The sequence below is a fragment of the Eptatretus burgeri genome, chromosome 2, assembly GCF_056783735.1.
Source record: "Eptatretus burgeri isolate ZD-2024b chromosome 2, Ebu_testis_v1, whole genome shotgun sequence".
NCBI classification, from domain to species: domain Eukaryota; kingdom Metazoa; phylum Chordata; class Myxini; order Myxiniformes; family Myxinidae; genus Eptatretus; species Eptatretus burgeri.
Genome location: NC_140962.1, coordinates 94031661 through 94050171, shown reverse-complemented (window position 1 = coordinate 94050171; position 18511 = coordinate 94031661). Strand labels below are relative to the sequence as shown.

General features: G+C 41.8%; 1 protein-coding gene across 1 annotated transcript in view; it reads left to right on the top strand.

Moving 5' to 3' along the window:
- The window catches only part of LOC147032585 (coatomer subunit gamma-2-like), a 62195-nt gene extending 44214 nt beyond the window's left edge, over nucleotides 1–17981 (top strand). Inside the window, exons 20-24 of the mRNA XM_085870325.1 lie at nucleotides 812–983; nucleotides 1102–1199; nucleotides 2423–2561; nucleotides 14845–14943; nucleotides 15169–17981. Coding sequence (XP_085726451.1) covers nucleotides 812–983; nucleotides 1102–1199; nucleotides 2423–2561; nucleotides 14845–14943; nucleotides 15169–15299 — 639 coding nt within the window. The 3' untranslated portion in view covers nucleotides 15300–17981. The remainder of the gene's footprint in view (nucleotides 1–811; nucleotides 984–1101; nucleotides 1200–2422; nucleotides 2562–14844; nucleotides 14944–15168) is intronic.
- Nucleotides 17982–18511: the final 530 nt, after the last annotated feature.

Sequence of the window (18511 nt, the reverse complement as noted above, 5' to 3'; positions counted from 1 at the left end):
GTGGACGTCATCTTTCTATTACATATAACGACGCATATCTAACATCACAATTAATTACTTTATGCTTACTTTAAGATATTTATCAAGGAGGTAACTCAACTATGCTAAGCAATGTTAACCCCTTGGACTCATTTTCACAACAATATGGACACTTTCCTAATATGTCTATCATAAATTGAATGCATGTATATGCAACCTCCTCAACGATCCGGGACATTACAAAACTTGGTTGATGACAAGTTTGGTTAGGTGACAAGAAGAAGCTGATCACATTTGGGTTTAGATCCAGATCCAGGTCTGGCCTATCAGTGGGATACAAAATGTAAACTGTTCAGCCTCGGGGATGTATGCTCTCTCGAGTGCCGTTCTCATTTTCAATATTGCAACCACAATTTATCAAGCACTCCATTGCAGTTTAGTTATTGTGGTTGTGTTATATTATTAAACTGTGGTGGTGGTGGTGGTGGTGGTGGTGGTGGTGGTTGTGGTATAACCTGAACTTGGATTTGGTGTTGAAATGAAGACAATGCAGCTTTGTTTTCAAAACTTTTTCCTGGGGGAATGCAGCCCCAACCTGCCTCGAGTGTACATTAACACCTTTGGATTTGTGTTCAGGTGCTTTGTGTGGTTAATTATTTTGGGGTTTTTTTGTTTTTCTTTGTTATTTCACAAAACCTCACTGACATCCCTGTTTATGCACTTGATGTGACTTCACCCTGACAACCACCTCCTTGTCTTTTTCATGTGTATTTTAATTTTGACCCTGAGAGGTTTTAATGCTTAAAAAATCCATGTTCTGTTTCCCTGGCAGTTTGACTGTACCAACACGCTCAACGACCAAATTCTTGAGCGGGTATTGGTCCAAATGGAGCCCTCAGAGGCGTATGAAGTCATCTCATACCAGCCAGCAGCGAGCCTCTCTTACAACCAGCCAGGAGTTACTTACACACTAGTTGCACTGCCCGAAAATGACCCTTCTTCTGGTGTGTATACTTTTCAGCACCATCTCTTATCTTCATAATCCTGCTGTGTCCTGCCTCTTCCTTCTTTGTTTTTTTCTTTTCTTTTGATTATGCATCCAGTTTTTTTTGTTATTTTCAGTGTCGTGCACATTTAGCTGCACCATGAAGTTTGTCGTGAAAGATTGTGACCCTAACACCGGGATTGCTGATGACGATGGCTATAACGACGAGTATGTGGTATGTACCATGACGCGACCAACAGCAATCTGTGAAAACAAAAGCTGGGCCTTGTTTTGAACAAGAATGTTTTGAGAGAGGGAAAAGCGATCATTGGGGTTGGATGTTGTGGGACTATAAAGGACAATCAATGTGAATGACCTTGTTGCCTTTTTAAGTTGGGTATCGACCGGGAGCATCATGGCCAACCTGATGCTGATAATTCTGAAGCACATTTACCCTGTTCTATAAGCCTGACAATAGCAGCTCAATGCTATTGCATCGGGCTGTTCTTGCTGGCAGTGAGTACACTTTGATGATGGCTGCATTAATGAGCAACTCTGTAGTAGTTCAGCCAATAAGAAGCCTATTTTAATCATTCAATGATACTTAAACTTGTTGGACAGTTCCGGTTTGGTTTGGCGTGGCAATCACGCATCACATGATGGTTGCAATGTGACCCCTTTTTAGCCTTTTTCTTTCAGCTGTACTCTGTGATGGGTGTCACGGCCATACTATAGTCGAGTAATGTTGGTGAAACTTGATGGAATTAATCAGTCACAAAAGCAATGAAATAGTTATATTTTTTATTTTTAAAGATTGATGATTTTACAACATGTCTATGTTAATATTGTCATAGAATAACTGTTTACCTGGAGGTGATAAAACTCTTAGCAAAAAGGCCCAAGTTTTCAGTTTATTTTGGGGAGTCAACAGTACCCTGCCTTTTATAATGAAAAGCTTCCCAGGATTCATTTTTAGCTCACCTTGAACGTCATTCTGGGAGATGATGAGATGGTGCATCCACCGTTCGTCCGTCCATCTACAAATACTTGTAACTTCTTTGAAACTAAACATGCGATTTTGATGAAACTTTCCCACAACCTTCATGATCTACCAAGGTTTGTTTATGGCATTAAAAAAATTAATCCATCGGTATTTACTTCCTTCTCCATTGCATATTTTGTGGGTCATCCGTGCCTACCAGTGATTCCCTGGTTATCTTATCCAGCCGCTATGAGGTGAGTGCCCAGGGGTATTGCCCCAATGTTTTAAGAGTGTATTAGCCAATTTGGGTCATCTTCTATCACAGAACTCAAAGCGTCTCGCTGGTAAAGATGCTGAGATGCATCAATTCGGATATTCTGCTCAGATTTTGTAAACGCAATTGGTGGTCGTGGTGATTGTGGTTGAATCAGGATTAAACTTGCAACAAAATTTTGCAACCCTTACCTTGACCGCAGCTGGAAGATGTTGAGGTCACCTTGGCAGACCACATGCAAAAAGTGGTGAAGCCAAATTTTTCGGCTGCTTGGGAAGAGGTTGGAGACGAGTTTGAACGAGAAGATACATTTGCTCTGACTACCACAAAGACCATTGACGGTGAGCTTGTGTTCATCTCCGTTGCATCGTAGATTGTCACTTTGAGATCCTGCATCCAATCCATTGATGTTCACGATTCCAGATGTATTTCTTCATGATATTTTATGAGGGATTGTCTGTTTGTTATGTAAGCATGTTGGGGTTGGGCCTACAGGGAGGGTTGGGAGTTTAGATTTGTACGGATCCCAATTGTTATTGTTAGTGTTACCTTTTTTTAATGTATAATTTTTTTTCTCAACCAGTTTCAAAATGAAATGCTTCAAGTCTTCTGTACAGTCGGTAGAGATGCGTTGCATGATATTAGCCTTTTGAGTGTACAGTAAACCCTCCAATATCACAGGGGTTTGGTTCCTGAAATTGCTGCAGTAGTGAAAACCATGATCGTGAAAAACAAGGGCCAATGGGAAAAGGGGGGTTCGGTTCCTGGACTTCAAGAAAATATTGAGGAAGATCGACGGCAGCCAGAAAAATAAACAAATTTCAATTGAAATATTCATGTAAATATATTTAAAGGATGTTAACATTGAAATAAACATGTAAATACAATATATATATATATATATATATATATATATATATATATATATATATATATATATATATATATATATATATATATATAGTAAATTTAACAAAAACACAAAACATTTACGTTTTAAATTTATTCCAAAACAGCGAGAGGGTGAAGGTAAACATATTATGTACTTGTTCGTACTGTTACGAATTCACCCCCACCGGCGTGCAAACAACCGCTTTTCACTAATAGTAGCCGCTCGCCCACCGGATGGACAATTCAGTCGTGACCTTCCGGAACAACGCCGGAACCCTGTCACGGGTGGGTCTTCAACCCCACCACGGCCTAGCCAATTTTCTACCCACGCAAAATAGGGTCAATCACCGAATATCGATATACCTAAGTACCTGCGCGGATAGCCTACCGGGAGACCGTACCTCGGCGCAGGTCGGCTTTGACACGAACCGCTCAAGCGGTCTGTTCCGTTCTTCAGTGATAACCGAGCGGCTATTACCGCCCGACCTCGCCGGATCCGATTCTATTTAACGGGTATTTAAAACCCTACTAATATTCCGAGATGCAATATGGCGTTCCAATGGGGGAAAAAGACACGACAAACGGGTTACATTTAGACCAGCACATTTATTATACGCGTATGTACAGCAATGCAATCAATGCAGGTATTCAAAAACACGTATACAGGCAAACAATCGTGCACGGAACGGGGACAAAGACACGAGCAAGGTGAAAGCACTACGACCGTCTATAAGCAATTATCTAGTCACTTAACAGTTTTTACTTACAGGACACGGCGCCACCAACATTCATTCAAAAGAAAGGAAAAGGCCACCCTCAAAGACGAGGGCGCCAGACAGGGTCCGTAGACCTTTATGGCGTGGAGCCTGGTTGACCGAACGGACCCCACGAGACCGTTGCAGGTTACCTGCACCCTCGTGGTGCGATGGTGGGCGAGCGAGCTCCTGCGCTCTCCTCCCGGGTGCGCAGGCTGCGCGGCAGAGCTGCAAAGCGGCGCCTCCCGTCCGCGTCCCTCGTGCCACGCCCGGACTCCCCACCGACTGCGAGCTCCGACGACTCGACCCCAACCACCGAACCCAAGACTCTCCGAAGACCAAGACGAAACCACCACGAAGAAGACACCAACAACAACAAGACCAAAAGCCCCCAACTGTTGTCCTGCGCGCCCTTATATCCCCCCAGTTCCAACGCCTCGCTCCTCCCCGTTTATCGCTCTGCCCCCCTTCCAGCTCCTGCGGGAAGCTTCCAGAAAAGGGGCGTGCCCTCTCGCCCCCCCTCCCCATGCGCCTCGCGGGGGCCGAGAGAATCATTCTTGGCACAGGTCCAGGGAGATTCATTCCCCCAAAATGAGTCCCCTCCTTCACATGACCTTCGACCTTTGACCCGCATCGCCCTTCCCCCACACCAAAGCGTGGGGAAAACAGGCGGGAATAACAAGGCGGGAGAATCAGGCGGGAAAATCCGCGCACCATCGGAACTCCTCTGGTTTCTTTCGCTTCATAGAGACGGTTTACATGAGCAGAGAGGGTTGTGATGTGGTTTGTGGAGAAGGGGATCGACAGTTGGCGTAGCGGGGAAGGTGGTTAGGTGGTTGGCGTAATTGTTGTTGTGTGGGAACGATGGTGGTGGCGGTGGAGGCCGCCGCGAAGCGGTGGTCGAGAGCGACGTTGGTGGTGGTGATTTGGTTGTGATTGGTGGAAGCGATCGTGGTTGTGGTGATGTTGGCGTTGTGGTTATTTGGGAGCGATGTTGGTTGTTGTAATGGTGGTGTGTCCAAAATAACGATAGGAAAAGAAAACCACTATCTCAAAGGATCACAGCCGTGTTACACGAATAATATTCATTAAACAATGGTGGGGAAATCTAACTGAACACAGACTTATCGATCGAACTTAACTAAGGACCTTTATGGTGTTCTGCGAATTTCCACAGCCGTAACAGTACTGTACTCTGCCGTAAATAGAAAACACAAGACTTAGCTCAGAGATGATAATGCTGCGATTGGGGGGGGGGGGGTGGTGCATATCAGAAAGATGTGGATGTAGAAATTACGATGGCTGTTGGATCATCGGGAGCACGATGAAGGCGCCTGCTGCAATGCACAATGAAGGTGCCTGCTACATAGGAGAAAAGTAAAATGATCCTTAGCCGCCTTGATCAGGAGCAGATCTTCCCTGCTTGGACAGGAAGGTACGAGATGGCATCCTCTTCCAAAATAATCCCATCTCTTTGGCGATGATAAACCTGCTCCAGCATAAATCCCTTCGCCTCGATTAGTTCCATGCGCCATGGTTGAACTGGAGCCTTCGGTCCCTGGTGTTTCGTAAAAATATTGGTATATCCACAATGATTTCTGCTGGACACCGGTCCACTGAAAGGCATTTTTTTTCTTTTTTTCTGTTTGGTCCTCAATCCAAACATTAAGCGCTCTTTCCATCATTTTAATATGAGGATCAAGGGACTGGAATGAGCCTTTTGCGCTTTGCTGGCAGGAACCCTTGCACAGATGTTTGACTCGTGTTTACACACAGTTGATTCATTGATCTGGTAATGGCGGCCCACCGACGCCGCACTTTCACTTCTTGCCGATATATCTAACAACTCTATTTCTTCGCACAATGTCACAACCTTTCTTTGCCTTTTGGTACAATTAATTTTGTCCATCGTTTTACGTTTGGGCACCATTGTTAACTGTTGTGTCTCTACTAGATCTTGTAGATATAGTTTTACAGGATCTCCGTATGTCATTTCTTGTTCAATGACGATTCATTATTATTACCCCTCAGCCCGAATTGGCAAAAGGGTATTGTCGTCAAAGGCATTGTCCGGTCGGGCGTCCGGGCGTCCGTCCGTCTGTCAACTTTTGGTTTCCGTCAATTTTGAGGAGAATTCCTTGTCCGATTAAATCCATTTTTGCAGGGTATGTTGGGGTTGAGTAGAGGAAGGTTCCTTTCGAAAATGGGCGCGCTGCGATTTTTCAATGTGGCCTCCATGGCAACCATCTTGAAATTGGTTTCCGTCGATTTCGAGGAGAACGCCTTGTCCGATTAAATACATTTTTGCAGGGTGTGTTGGGGTTGAGTAGAGGAAGGTTCCTTTCAAAAATGGGCGTGCTGCGATTTTTCAATTCGGCCTCCATGGCAGCCATTTTGAAATTGGTTTCCATCGATTTTGAGGAGAATGCGTTGTCCGATTAAATCCATTTTTGCAGGGTGTGTTGGGGTTGAGTAGAGGAAGGTTCCTTTCGAAAATGGGCGTGCTGCGATTTTTCAATGTGGCCTCCATCGCAGCCATCTTTAATTGGTTTCCATCGATTTCGAGAACGCCTTGTCCGATTAAATCCATTTTTGCAGGGTGTGTTGGGGCTGGGTAGAGGAAGGTTCCTTTCGATATTCAGTGCGATGCAATATCCAATATGGCGGCTCGGGCAGCCATCTTGAATTTGGTTTCCGGACAATAACTTGAGAACAGCTTGACTTATTTATTTCATTTTTGTGTGATATAATGGGGGTGTTTAGAGGAAGGTTCCTTTCGATATTCAGCGCAATCCGATATCCAATATGGCGGCGAGAGCAGCCATCTTGAATTTGGTTTCCGGACAATAACTTGAGAACGGCTTCACAGATTGATTTTATTCTGGCGAGGTATAATGGGGTTGAGTAGAGGAAGGTTCCTTTCCAAAATGGGCATGCTGCGATTTTCACTGTGGCTGCCACGGCAGCCATCTTGAAATTGCTTTCCGTCAATTTTGAGGAGAACGCCTTGTCTGATTAAATCCATTTTTGCTGGGTGTGTTGGGGTTGAGTAGAGGAAGGTTCCTTTCGAAAATGGGTGTGCTGCGATTTTCAATGTGGCCACCATCTTGAAATTGGTTTGCCTCAAGGGCCTGAGGGGTTACGCCCACTTTGCGGTGCTATTTTTAAATTTAGCTTTGTTTCCGTATTCTGGTCTGATGATTCCAATTAACGGTGCACGAGAAACAAGAAAAGGCTCGTATTGGGAGGTAATCGTACACGCGGATGCAAACGACGACTCGTTTCGGCTCAAAAACCGCGATTGGCCGAAATTAATTACTTCGATAATGGAATTGGATCACAATAGGTTGCCTGCATTATTGGAACCTGTGATATTGGAGGGTTTACTGTGTATCCATTACAGGTCAAGTTGATTCGGACTTCAAATTATCTTGTTATTGAAGCTTTTCAAAGTACTTGAGGACTAAACTTCCCCTGTTTGTTCATCTGCTTGGAAGTAGCATTGCAATGATGACTGGAGTCATTGAAGCAAAGGTGTGGAAATTATCTTTTGTACCACACACATACCTCGTAAATAACATTTCATGCATTTATATTTCCGCATCTTTGTTCAAATAATCTCCGCTCTTGTTGAAAAAAAAAACAGGTTAAATTGCTTTTCAAGAGTCCGACGTTGATTTGGGTGGTGTTCGCTTGTTTGCTTGTTTTTCATAACTTGATGGACTGCTCGTCAGTGTTGCCAAGTATCCCACCATATGTGCATATCTAATGAATTGGGGGTCCATTCTTTAGTTATTAAAGATCTATTAAGCGAGTGGTGACCCTCTGTACAAAAAAATGCAGTAATTCCTCTCAACGCGGTTTCAAACAACTTGATTTGGTTTTTCTATTCGGGAACACATTTCACAAATCATTGAAGGTGCCCGTTACAACATGGTTTCTGAGTGGCGGTTGGTGACCTTTCTTGCGCTGTGTGGAACAATACAACTCGCATCTCAGTCCTATGCCCTGCCATCTTGCTGTGTGACGCGTCGACCAACACAACTTTTTGTCAGGATTTATCGGTGTCATCCATTGAAATCATGAGTGGTATGATCCTAATGACGCTGTGCCTTCACCCACAAATAACTCTGCCACACGTCCCTCCCACCACTACACCAAGCAGCCCCTACCACCACACCAAGCAGCCCCCACCATCTTAAGGTGAATAAAATTTTGTTGCGTTCATTTTTTTTTTTTTTAATTACCTCTGCCACCGAAGGTGAAAAAGGTTATGTTTTCACCCCTCTCTGTCTGTCTGTCTGTCTGTCTGTTCGTTTGTTTGTGTACAGGATATCTGAAAAAGTTGTGGACTGATCCCGATGAAATGTTGTGGACAGGTTCTTCGGTGTGTGACAACGACAAACTCATTAGATATTGGTGAAGATCCGGATCCAGATCTGACTACAAGAATTTTTAAAGTGATTCTTCACCAATGAGAGATTGGGCAAAAATGATATAAAAGCACGTTCTCTCAAAAAGTTATGGACAGATTTGGATGAAACTTGGTGGACACGTTGGGTGTACGACAAAGACTTGATTCAATTTTGGTGAAGATCGACATCCAGATCTGATAATTTTTTAAGTGATGATTCACCATTGAGAGATTGGGCTAAACTAATGAAAGGTGATCAGATTATATCCCAGTTAAAACAATACGGTACGGTTGTATCCCCATTAACAATGATTCCGTTTCGTCGTCAGAATGATAATTATAAACACATTATGTCGTTTCGTCAGATTGTTTATGTGATTTTACCGCCAGGTATTTCAGGATTTCAGGCAATCCCTCCCTTTAAAATCAAGGGACATACTTGTATGGGATATGTGAACACAGAAAGCCTTGTGTGTTATAGTTGTGGTGAATTCGGCCATATTAAAAGATCGTGCCCTAAAGACATGCTGAATAAAACTGGTAATGAAAGCTCCTCATCCCAACAACTCCCTGTCTCAGATAATGCTCCCATTACAGAAGCAGCTGCTTCCCATGAAGCACTTGCTCCTATAAATAAAAGCACAAAAAGATCTCTTTCCCCTTCTCAAAGCACAGCAAAGCCCGGACCGAAAATCCTCGTTGCTTCAGCGGCTCCTCGTTCCTTCGCACAGGTGGTTGTGGGGACTTGCCCCGCAACACAGGCCCCATGTGCTTCGGTTTCACCAGTTGGTTCTTCTTCTGAACCATCTGGTACCTCTAAAATGTCTTATAATGATGCCAATGTTACCTTCCCCCTCCACCTCTTTCTTCCCTTCCTCCTCCTTCCCCCCTTTGCTCTTCTCTCCCTCCCCCTCCCCTTGCCCCTCCGGTCTCTTCTTCTTCTTCTTCTTCCTTCCCTGCTCCTCCCCCTCCCCTCCCTGGTTTGCAACCTCCAACTATTACTACCAGTCCCCCTCAGACTAGACGTATCCCCTCCATACTCCTGAGTCATCTCAGCCTTGTAGTGCTCCTGTTAAAGATAGCAACATTGCCATCACTATCGTTAATGACACATCCAAAGATGTAACCGCTGAGAGTGTTCCCCTTAAGCCCTTGTCACACCTTGATGATTTAGCCAGCCTATGGCAACGTATTAAAATTGTTCTAAAACGCTGGCGTACGCTGAACTATTGATGTTTTTTTTCAGTTTTGGGCGTATATTAACGAGTTGGACGTATGCATAACGTATTAGTAACGTACACAGAACATTTTGATAACTTATAGATAACTTATACCAACGAATGCTTAGCATGTTGTCGGCGTTCACAACTTATGCCCAACGATAGTCTAACATGCATAGCACGGCAGAGTATTGTCGATGATCACGTGGCGTAGCCTATTAATAGGCTGCCGCTCGACGATTTAAATGGATGCTGCCGCTCGCCGATTTAAATCATAACTGCACTAGACATCGAAGTGCCAACATCACCGTCATGCAGAAGAAAATTTCGGAAAAAAAAATAAAACATGGAGTCTGAAACACTGACGGGTTCCTCCTGTGAACCCCATTTTTATATACCAATTCCCCTAAATGCTGCCAATATGCCATTATACGGTAGCTGTAAGTTAGAAACACGTTCAGTAAGTTCTGTGGTCGTCCGGAAGACGTCAAATACGTCACATACGTCAATATGCGTTGGGGATACGTTACACATAGGTTCAAAGCACGTTACTCATAGGTTAGAAATAAGTTTCGGGTACGCAAGACATTACCTCGACGTATTTCAACTTATGAGTAACTTACAAGTAACGTGTGTCAACGATCGCATAACGTGCCTTCAACTTATGGCCAGCGTATGTGGAACGTGTGAGTCATACGCTGGCATACGTCGAAAAATTTTGAGCATTCTTAAAATTTGTCGACGACCTCGGCGTCCTTCGACGTATGCCAGCGTGCTTCAGCGTGCTCTTAACATATACAAAACTTACCCATAACGTATTCGCCAGATTTTTCATACGTCGGCATACGCTGGCTAAAACGTCAAGGTGTGACAGCCCCTTTACATCTTTAGTCCCTCCTCCTGAATTAACCATGGAGATTGAGCAAATGGGTGAAGGCCCTAAGGAAATTGAGGACTATGATTCAGATTGTTGCTCCTCTCTGACATCAAGTGCTTTTGGTGAGGAGCTCCCCACAGATAATAGTCTTGATGTTACTTTAATATGTATTTCCGATATCTTAGATTTTTTACAAAACACGACTCGTAAGATGCGAGTCGATCTAAATTATTTTTTCCCCTCTTGCGTGCCTTTGTCCAGAAAGCACAAATAATTGTTACGAACCCGGAAGCTGCTGCCATTTCCAGCACTTCTTGTAAAAGACTGAAAAAATATATTCTTAAAGCAATGAAGCACTTAATTGCATAAAAACTTCTTCATTGTGATTATAGCAAGTTTAAATATAAACAGAGGATGTAATCCTTTACGTAAAGTCCAAACGATGCAGCTAATTAATAATGTAAAGGTAGATATTCTTCTTTTACAAGAAACTCGGGCGACTGTGAGTTACATGGCAGACTGTAGGCTGAAGTTGAAAGGCACTTGGTTTTTTTAGTAACACAGCCTCCGTGAGTGCCGGTGTTGCTTTTTATATTTCTGCACGTCTTCCCATCTCCTCTCTTGTTTTTAAAGAAATTGTTCCTGGATATTTAGCTGTAATTGATTTTATATATAACGGCCAGCGGATATTAATTGTCAATGTTTATGCCCCAAGTGACAATACAATCAGGACAGCTTTCTTCACTGAATCCTTCACTTTTCTTAATCATCTCACCCCCGATACCCTATTGTGTTTTGGTGGTGATTTTAATTGTACATTAGATCCAGTCAGAGATTGAAACAGCCCTGAACCTCACCCAACTGGTGCTAGGCCTTTGTTCACTCTCTTGTTACAACATGATCTTGGTGATGTTTGGCGACTACAGCATGGGAACATCCAACAATTTACTTGGTGTCGTTGCTCGTTAAATAACATGTCGCTTGCAAGGTTTGATAAACTTTACATTAGTCTCTCTTTTTTAAATTGTGTAAGTTTTACTGACATCATGCCCTCTTGCTTTTCTGATCATTTTTTAATTAAAATGCGTCTTTCTTTTCCTAGTCCTCAGAGGAATACTTCTCATTGGTCTTTTAACACCTCTCTTTTAAATGATTCCTTTTTTAAATCATCTTTTTTAAAATGTTGGCTTCGAATTCAAGAATCACGGAACGATTTTACAAATCCTTGTCAATGATGGGATTATATAAAAGCACAAATCCGAGTCTTCTGTCAGCAATATAGGAATAACTTCACTAATGTAAAGCAAGCGAGGATAAGTATTTTAAAGAAAAAAATCCTCATTTTACAACATACCACAATTGATATTGATAAGGATGTATGATGCCAGCGGCTTTATGAGAAACAAGCCCTATCTAATTGTTTAATTAGAGAAGATGCTCTCGGAGTGCTAACCCGACTGAGAGTGAAAGGTCTGTCAACTTCAGAAACTTGCTGTAAAGACTTTTTTCACTTTGAAAAAAATTACAAAGTCTAATCGCTCACTGTTAAGCTTATGTACAAGTGATGGACAAGTTATTGAAGACAATGCTCAGCTGAAGTGTTTTATTCGGGATTTTTACAAGAATCTTTTTACCACAAAAAACGTAATGAACGAGCAATGTCTCATTTTACCCAAAATTTACCACAATTGGAAGAATCGCAACACTCTTTAGAACAATATTTTACTGTAGATGAACTTTTAATAGCTCTTAATGACCTTCATGATCATAAAGCACCTGGATTTGATAGTTTACCTGTTGAATTTTATAAAACATTTTGGGATTTGCTTGGACCAACACTTTTAGATGTTTTTCAGTTTATTTTACAAGATGGTTTGTTACCTTCTAAGTTGTCGCCGTGCAGTCGTGTGCCTTACCCGAAGAAAGGAGATCTCCAGACCTTGCAGAATTGGAGGCCTATTTCTCTGCTTTGTGCGGATTACAAAATCTTTTCCAAGGCCCTTGTAAATCATATAAAGCCTTTTCTTAGCCTTTTAATTCATTTTGATCAATCTTTTTGTATTACAAACCGGTCTATTCATGATAATATTTTTTTTTATTCGGGACTTGTGGGATGTCTGTGCTCTTCAAAAGCAGAATACTGGCTTGTTTTTACTTGACCAAGAGAAAGCTTTCAATTCTATTAGCCATGAATATGTATTTTATACCTTAAACAGTTTGGATTTGGGGCAACTTTTATATCCCATGTCTCATTGTTGTATAATCATGTTTTTCGTATCAGTAAAGTTAATAATAGCCTGTGTGCACCATTTATGGTTGGAAGAGGAGTCCGTTAAGGGTGTCCGTTATCGGGCATTCTCCACTCTTTCTGTATTGAACCCCTCCTAATTCGCCTTCGTGCTAGTCTACCAGGCTTTGCTGTGATGCCAACTAAAAGGCCAATTATTATCTCAGCATATGCTGATGATGTGTGTGTCGTGGTGCTTAATAGTGATGCTGTCACCATGTTATTAAATGACTTGGAAAAATTCTCTTCGGCTTGCACAACTTCAATAAATTGGAGCAAATGTAAAGCTCTATGGATTGGCAATAGCCCGGCTGTTGGTTTGCCTTATCTTCCCAGAAACTTGCAGTGGGAGAAGGAAGGTATCCGCTATCTAGGTGTGTACATTGGCACCCCAGTTTTTATGGCTAAGAACTTGTTAAATACAGTTAACAAAATTGATAGTAGACTAGAGAAGTGGAGAGGAATACTACTTACCTTGTACAGAGGTCGTGCTCTCATGATCAATACCCTGTTGGCTTCCTTCTGGCACAAAACGATTGCCCTGCACCCTCCTGAAGCACTGCTGCTGACAATTCAGAAACATCTACTTGATTTTTTCTGGGTTGGCAAACATTGGGTCAAGCCTGAAGTCCTTTACCTTCCATTGGCAGATGGTGGCGATGGTCTTATTGACATTATCAGCCGACTGATGGCCTTTCGAGTCGCCACTGTCCATCGCTTTCTTTTTTCTGCATCACTCCCATGGCGCCCCACTGCTAAACATTTGCTGAAAATGGCTGGCATGCTCGACTTCAATCATGAACTTTTTCTCATGGACTTGCAACATGTGGACATGTCTCCATTGCCTTTGTTTTACCAAGACCTGTTGCAAGCCTGGCAGCTTCTTGTAGTGCACCAAGATATGGCTTACGACAACATCAACAACTTTCTCGACGAGCCTATCTTCTACAATGCACTTTTTCCGAACATACCTCGATCACGTACTTAAATACAATGCTTCATAAACTTCGGTATACGTGTCATACGAGATCTGTGGAACGAGAACAAAACATGGCACTCAGTCTTGCATATTGCGACTACTGTTGGAATGCGCTCTTTCAGAACTGTTTCCCAGCTCGTCCAGGAGGTTCTGCGTACCTCTAGAAGTTTGGGACTCCATTTTGATACCACCAACACTGTCCCTGCAATCCATACCCCCTTTTTTCCGCAGTTGTGTATAACATCACTGGCATTAACAGAAACTGTGATCCTGTCTTCCTCTCCACTCCCTAGTGTTGCTAAAAAGTGCCTGTACCACCTTTGTGTCACCATACGGCATCCTAATGTGTGCAAAGATAGTTTTGGATCTCGATGGAAGAGGATGTTGCCTCTGGGGTCCCCCCCTGTGCCCACAATAGGCTGCCATGTATGTCCCACCGATTGTGAAATGGACTGGTGATATCTCTTGGAGAATTGTACATATGATTTTCCCTACGAATGTTTTATTACATCATTTTAATGTTTTAAATTTTGTTCCGTGCCCCTTTTGTTTGGCCACTGAAGATTTATATCATGCCTATGTTGACTGTGCAAGACTGACCCCACTTTTTACCCTTTTTATCACAATTGTGCTGCCACATGAAAAATTGTATTTTACTTACGTACTTTTATTTTGGATTGCCATTAAATTCCAAAAGTCATGTTGAATCTGCTCTCGCCAATTTTGTAATAGCCGAAGGGAAACTAGCAATCTATAATACAAGGAAAGCTAAACTTCTTGCAAACCCTGATGCTGATTACAATGTTTTAACTGTTTTTAAGGCCCTTGTCGTGGCCAGATTACGTGCAGAATTTTATTTTCACCAAAATATTAATAATCTTGAAATGTTTAAGCAGAAATCGTGTCACAGGAATTATTTGTGTAAAGTAGACCACAATGATCTTATCATTTCATTTTAGCTGTGTACCTGACCTTTTTATTATGTCTTGTTTTGTATGTTTCTATGTAACTGTTTTTTTCTAAGCTTGTATAAATACAGTTATACAAAAGTCAGTCTCTCTCCCTCCTCTCTGCTCTGTCTCTGTCGCTGTCTCTGTCTGTCGATGGAGTGTCACACTCGATTCTACTCCAACACGTTTAATTCATTTCTTCCTTTTTTCCCCTACTGCATTATGAATTATTATTTTCCATGTCTCTGCAGAGGCTGTGAACAACATTGTTAACTTCCTTGGCATGCAGCCATGTGAGCGTTCGGAAAAAGTGCCAGAGAACAAAAATGCCCATACGTTACTACTTGCAGGTGAGCTTCTTGACTTTCCACTTCAGGAACCCCTGTTAGGAACTGATGTGCAATTTAAAATGGTTGAAAAGCCTTGGTGATTTTTTTTTCTCTTGGGGATAACATAATTTTCACAGTTATATGATGTACCGATGGTGTCCTTCCATTTTCATGGCCAGAAAAGTGTGTTTCGTTTACACAAATATTTTCTCTTCCAACCATTTCCCTCGTCCACGCTGACCTTAGGTGTATACCGTGGTGGCATTGATGTGTTGGTACGTGCCCGACTGGCCCTGGCTGATGGTGTGACAATGCACGTGACCGTTCGAAGTGGTGATGAAATAGTCAGTGATGTCATTATCTCTACTATGGGTTAGACATGCGGTACAGAACTCTAAGCTATCCTCGCTGGAAGCCAACACGAGAAGGGTCAGGCCATTCTGCAGACTTCAAGCCATCCTGCGGAGAGTATTCACTTGTTTGAAATAAAGGCACAAGGTTGTTTGTTGTTTTTAATCTACTACCTGTCACCCCCAGATCTAACCTTTCAACTTGAGGGAGGTTTTTGTTTTTTCTTCAACTGAAGAAGAATGTAAATGATTTCCTTTACGAATCATTTTGAATCGCTGTTTTTGTATGAAATAGTCCTTCATTAATATCTACTTGTTTTTTGAAGAGCATTAGGGATGTTTAAATAAACTCCATGTTCTTGTTGTTCCACTTTTAATTTTGATGTGCAACTCTCAAAATTGTCAATACCTTGCTCTCCCATCTTCAAAAGCTTTCTCATGTGTTTAGAGATTATATATATATATATATATATATATATATATATATATATATATATATATATATATATATATATATACACACACACTGTATATATAGTTTGTTTGAATGCTTAGTACACCATAATACACTTCTTACAGCCATGGGAAGAGGATAAGAATAATATGCACATATATTCAGCTTTATTTTCTTCTGGGAGTGGAGGATGCTTAATCAGGGACAAATTATTTTAGGCCTTGGCTCTCAAGGATTTCTATTCCAATTGAAAAGGTAAGATAGTTGTTTACGAACCACACTGAAATTTGAATTGGTTAAAATGTTTCCTCGAATCGATTCATCGAGCCCATGTCTTAAAAACCGATGCTGTGTTGACCTTTGAGTTGTGAGGAAAAGGACTCTGGCGTTCAAAAAAGTAATTTCCTCTGAATCACAGAAACCTCGAATGAAACGTCGGTGTGTTACGATTGTGTCCTTGTTTTGTTTTTGGTTCATGGCGGTATAATTGCTTTGTATCATCGCTATTTTGTCTGGTGGTGCAGCTAGTGGTCTTTGTCAGCTTCATCATCATAAGGAACATTGCCAAGTGCAGTCACTTTACAAAATCGACAAAAAGATGTTTCTTCAGTTTGATTGATGTATTGGAATAGGGGCGGGAGAGGTGTTAAGAAATGGGAAGAGTATTTTTTTTGATTGATTGCAGACTTTACTTGTTTGGAGGATAACGAAAGAGCAAGATTAACGAACATGGAGATTGAGAGATATCTTAGAAATAAATTACAACTCCAAAGTCGGAATGTGCTAACAAATGTTTTCACTTTAGTCCACCTTTGTGCTGGTTGATTATACTAGTTCCACAGACTTCAAATATTTTCTTTTATATGAAACATTTTGACAGCTTTTAAGAAGACCCCCACCCCAATTGCAGTTTTGCTTCTCACGTGAATGACGACCTGTAAATATAGCAAGCCAGTGCTTACAAATTATTATTATTTGCTTACAATATACTGTCAAACCCCGCTATTCGCAGTCTATAAAATGCGACCTGCTTCGATCTTCGCGGCCTTGTCCTTCACGTATTCGTGAAGGAATTCCGCGAATTTTTTTTTCGCGGAAATTTTGATTTTTTTTTCCCCCACCCCTCAGGAATCACGAACCACCGGGAACCTATCCCCACTTTTTCCATTGAAACAATGTCCCGACATTCGTGGCATTTTTCTGGAACGTATCCCCCCACGAATGGCGAGGTCCAGCGTTACATTGCTTACAATGCTTTGTTGTTTTATACTACTTCATTCCATTCTGACACTTTTTAAAACGAGCCTGGTGTTTGCTTAATGGCTAAGGCTGCTGGCTTAAGATATTAGGGTCTTGTGTTAGAAGAGCCCCTGTCGTGCTGTTAAATAACACCAGGTGTGTTGATTCAGCCTGTCATTCTTCCGAGGTCGGCAAAATGAGTACCAGCTTCCTTGGAGCGGGGGGCACTGCATCAGCGGCACAGCCGCGCTCCCAGCAATGATGCAACCAGCAGCCTCAGGCTAGATGCGGAATAATAATCAATAAAACCGTCAAAAAATAACTCAAAAGGTTACATATAACCATGAAAATGTGTTACCCATTTCCAGCATTGTTAATGTATGGAAATGTTTTGCAAATGATCACTATATCTGTTGACATTCTCTTATTCCCAATCAACGCATTCATTGTTGGCACCCCGTATTTTATGTCTGAGACGGTGTCCCAAATTCTGTTAAATTCCTCTGCACTCCTGGTTTATTGTAGTTGTTACTCTTCAAGAAGCACCGCAAATATATTGGGAGCTGTCCAACTCCAATCTGATAAACACGACCACGTTGGACCATGACGTGATTATTAATTAGATGAGTCGTTAAGCGAGGTGATGCAGACAACAGTTGGTTACAACAAATGAGTGAATGAATTGGTGAAGAGGAAAAGAGGAAACAGTTACTTGCAAGTAAGAGGGTTGGGTTAATGGGGGTAAAAAGATTGTGCATGAGGATTGGCTTTGATTATGTTCACCCTCTCTGGTCAGTCTTGCTATCATCAAGCAATATTGTCTGTTAATGTAGTTTGTAGAAATGACACCACATACACAATTGGAGTTTAATTGCTGTTGTGGATTATCGTTTGACCGTACTCAACCTTTGCGTGTTCATTATCCATTCAAATGGAAGTTCACTTCATCAGCATCAAGAAATTGATTAAACTGTCATTCATCTTGCACACACCAATAAATGTTTGACAAAACTGTATCTATCCTTCTTTACCCTGTCTGTCCGATATCGAACTTGTCTTTTCGCAGAACAGTGAACACTTTGTGCTAACATTTGCTTTGGTGAATTGACCAGCAGAATCCTACAAAAAAACAACTACTAATCCTGCCAGCAGGATTAGAACAGCACTGGGAAACGCCAGGTACTCCTGCTTGTATTAAATAAAGTGTGTGTGTTTGTGTGTTTGATAATCATTTATATAAAAACAGGGCTGGGCCAATGTCTACCAAATTTTGCATGTGTTGGTAGCCCTAGAGTTGGGTCATGGGCACAAAAAAATCTTCTCCCCCTCCCTCTTATTTGGTGTTTTTAGTTTGTTAAATTGTTCTTACAGTCTCTGGATTTTTGAATCAATGGCTTCATTTGATTAATGGGAGATTTTGAAAAACGTGAATTTTATGTTGCGGCTTTGTCTTTCTGAGCATCTTGTTCTATGAACCTTTTGATTGACCCTTGTCGATAAATTATTTGGATGAAGGAGTAGCAAGTAATATCCCCAAATTAGGGTT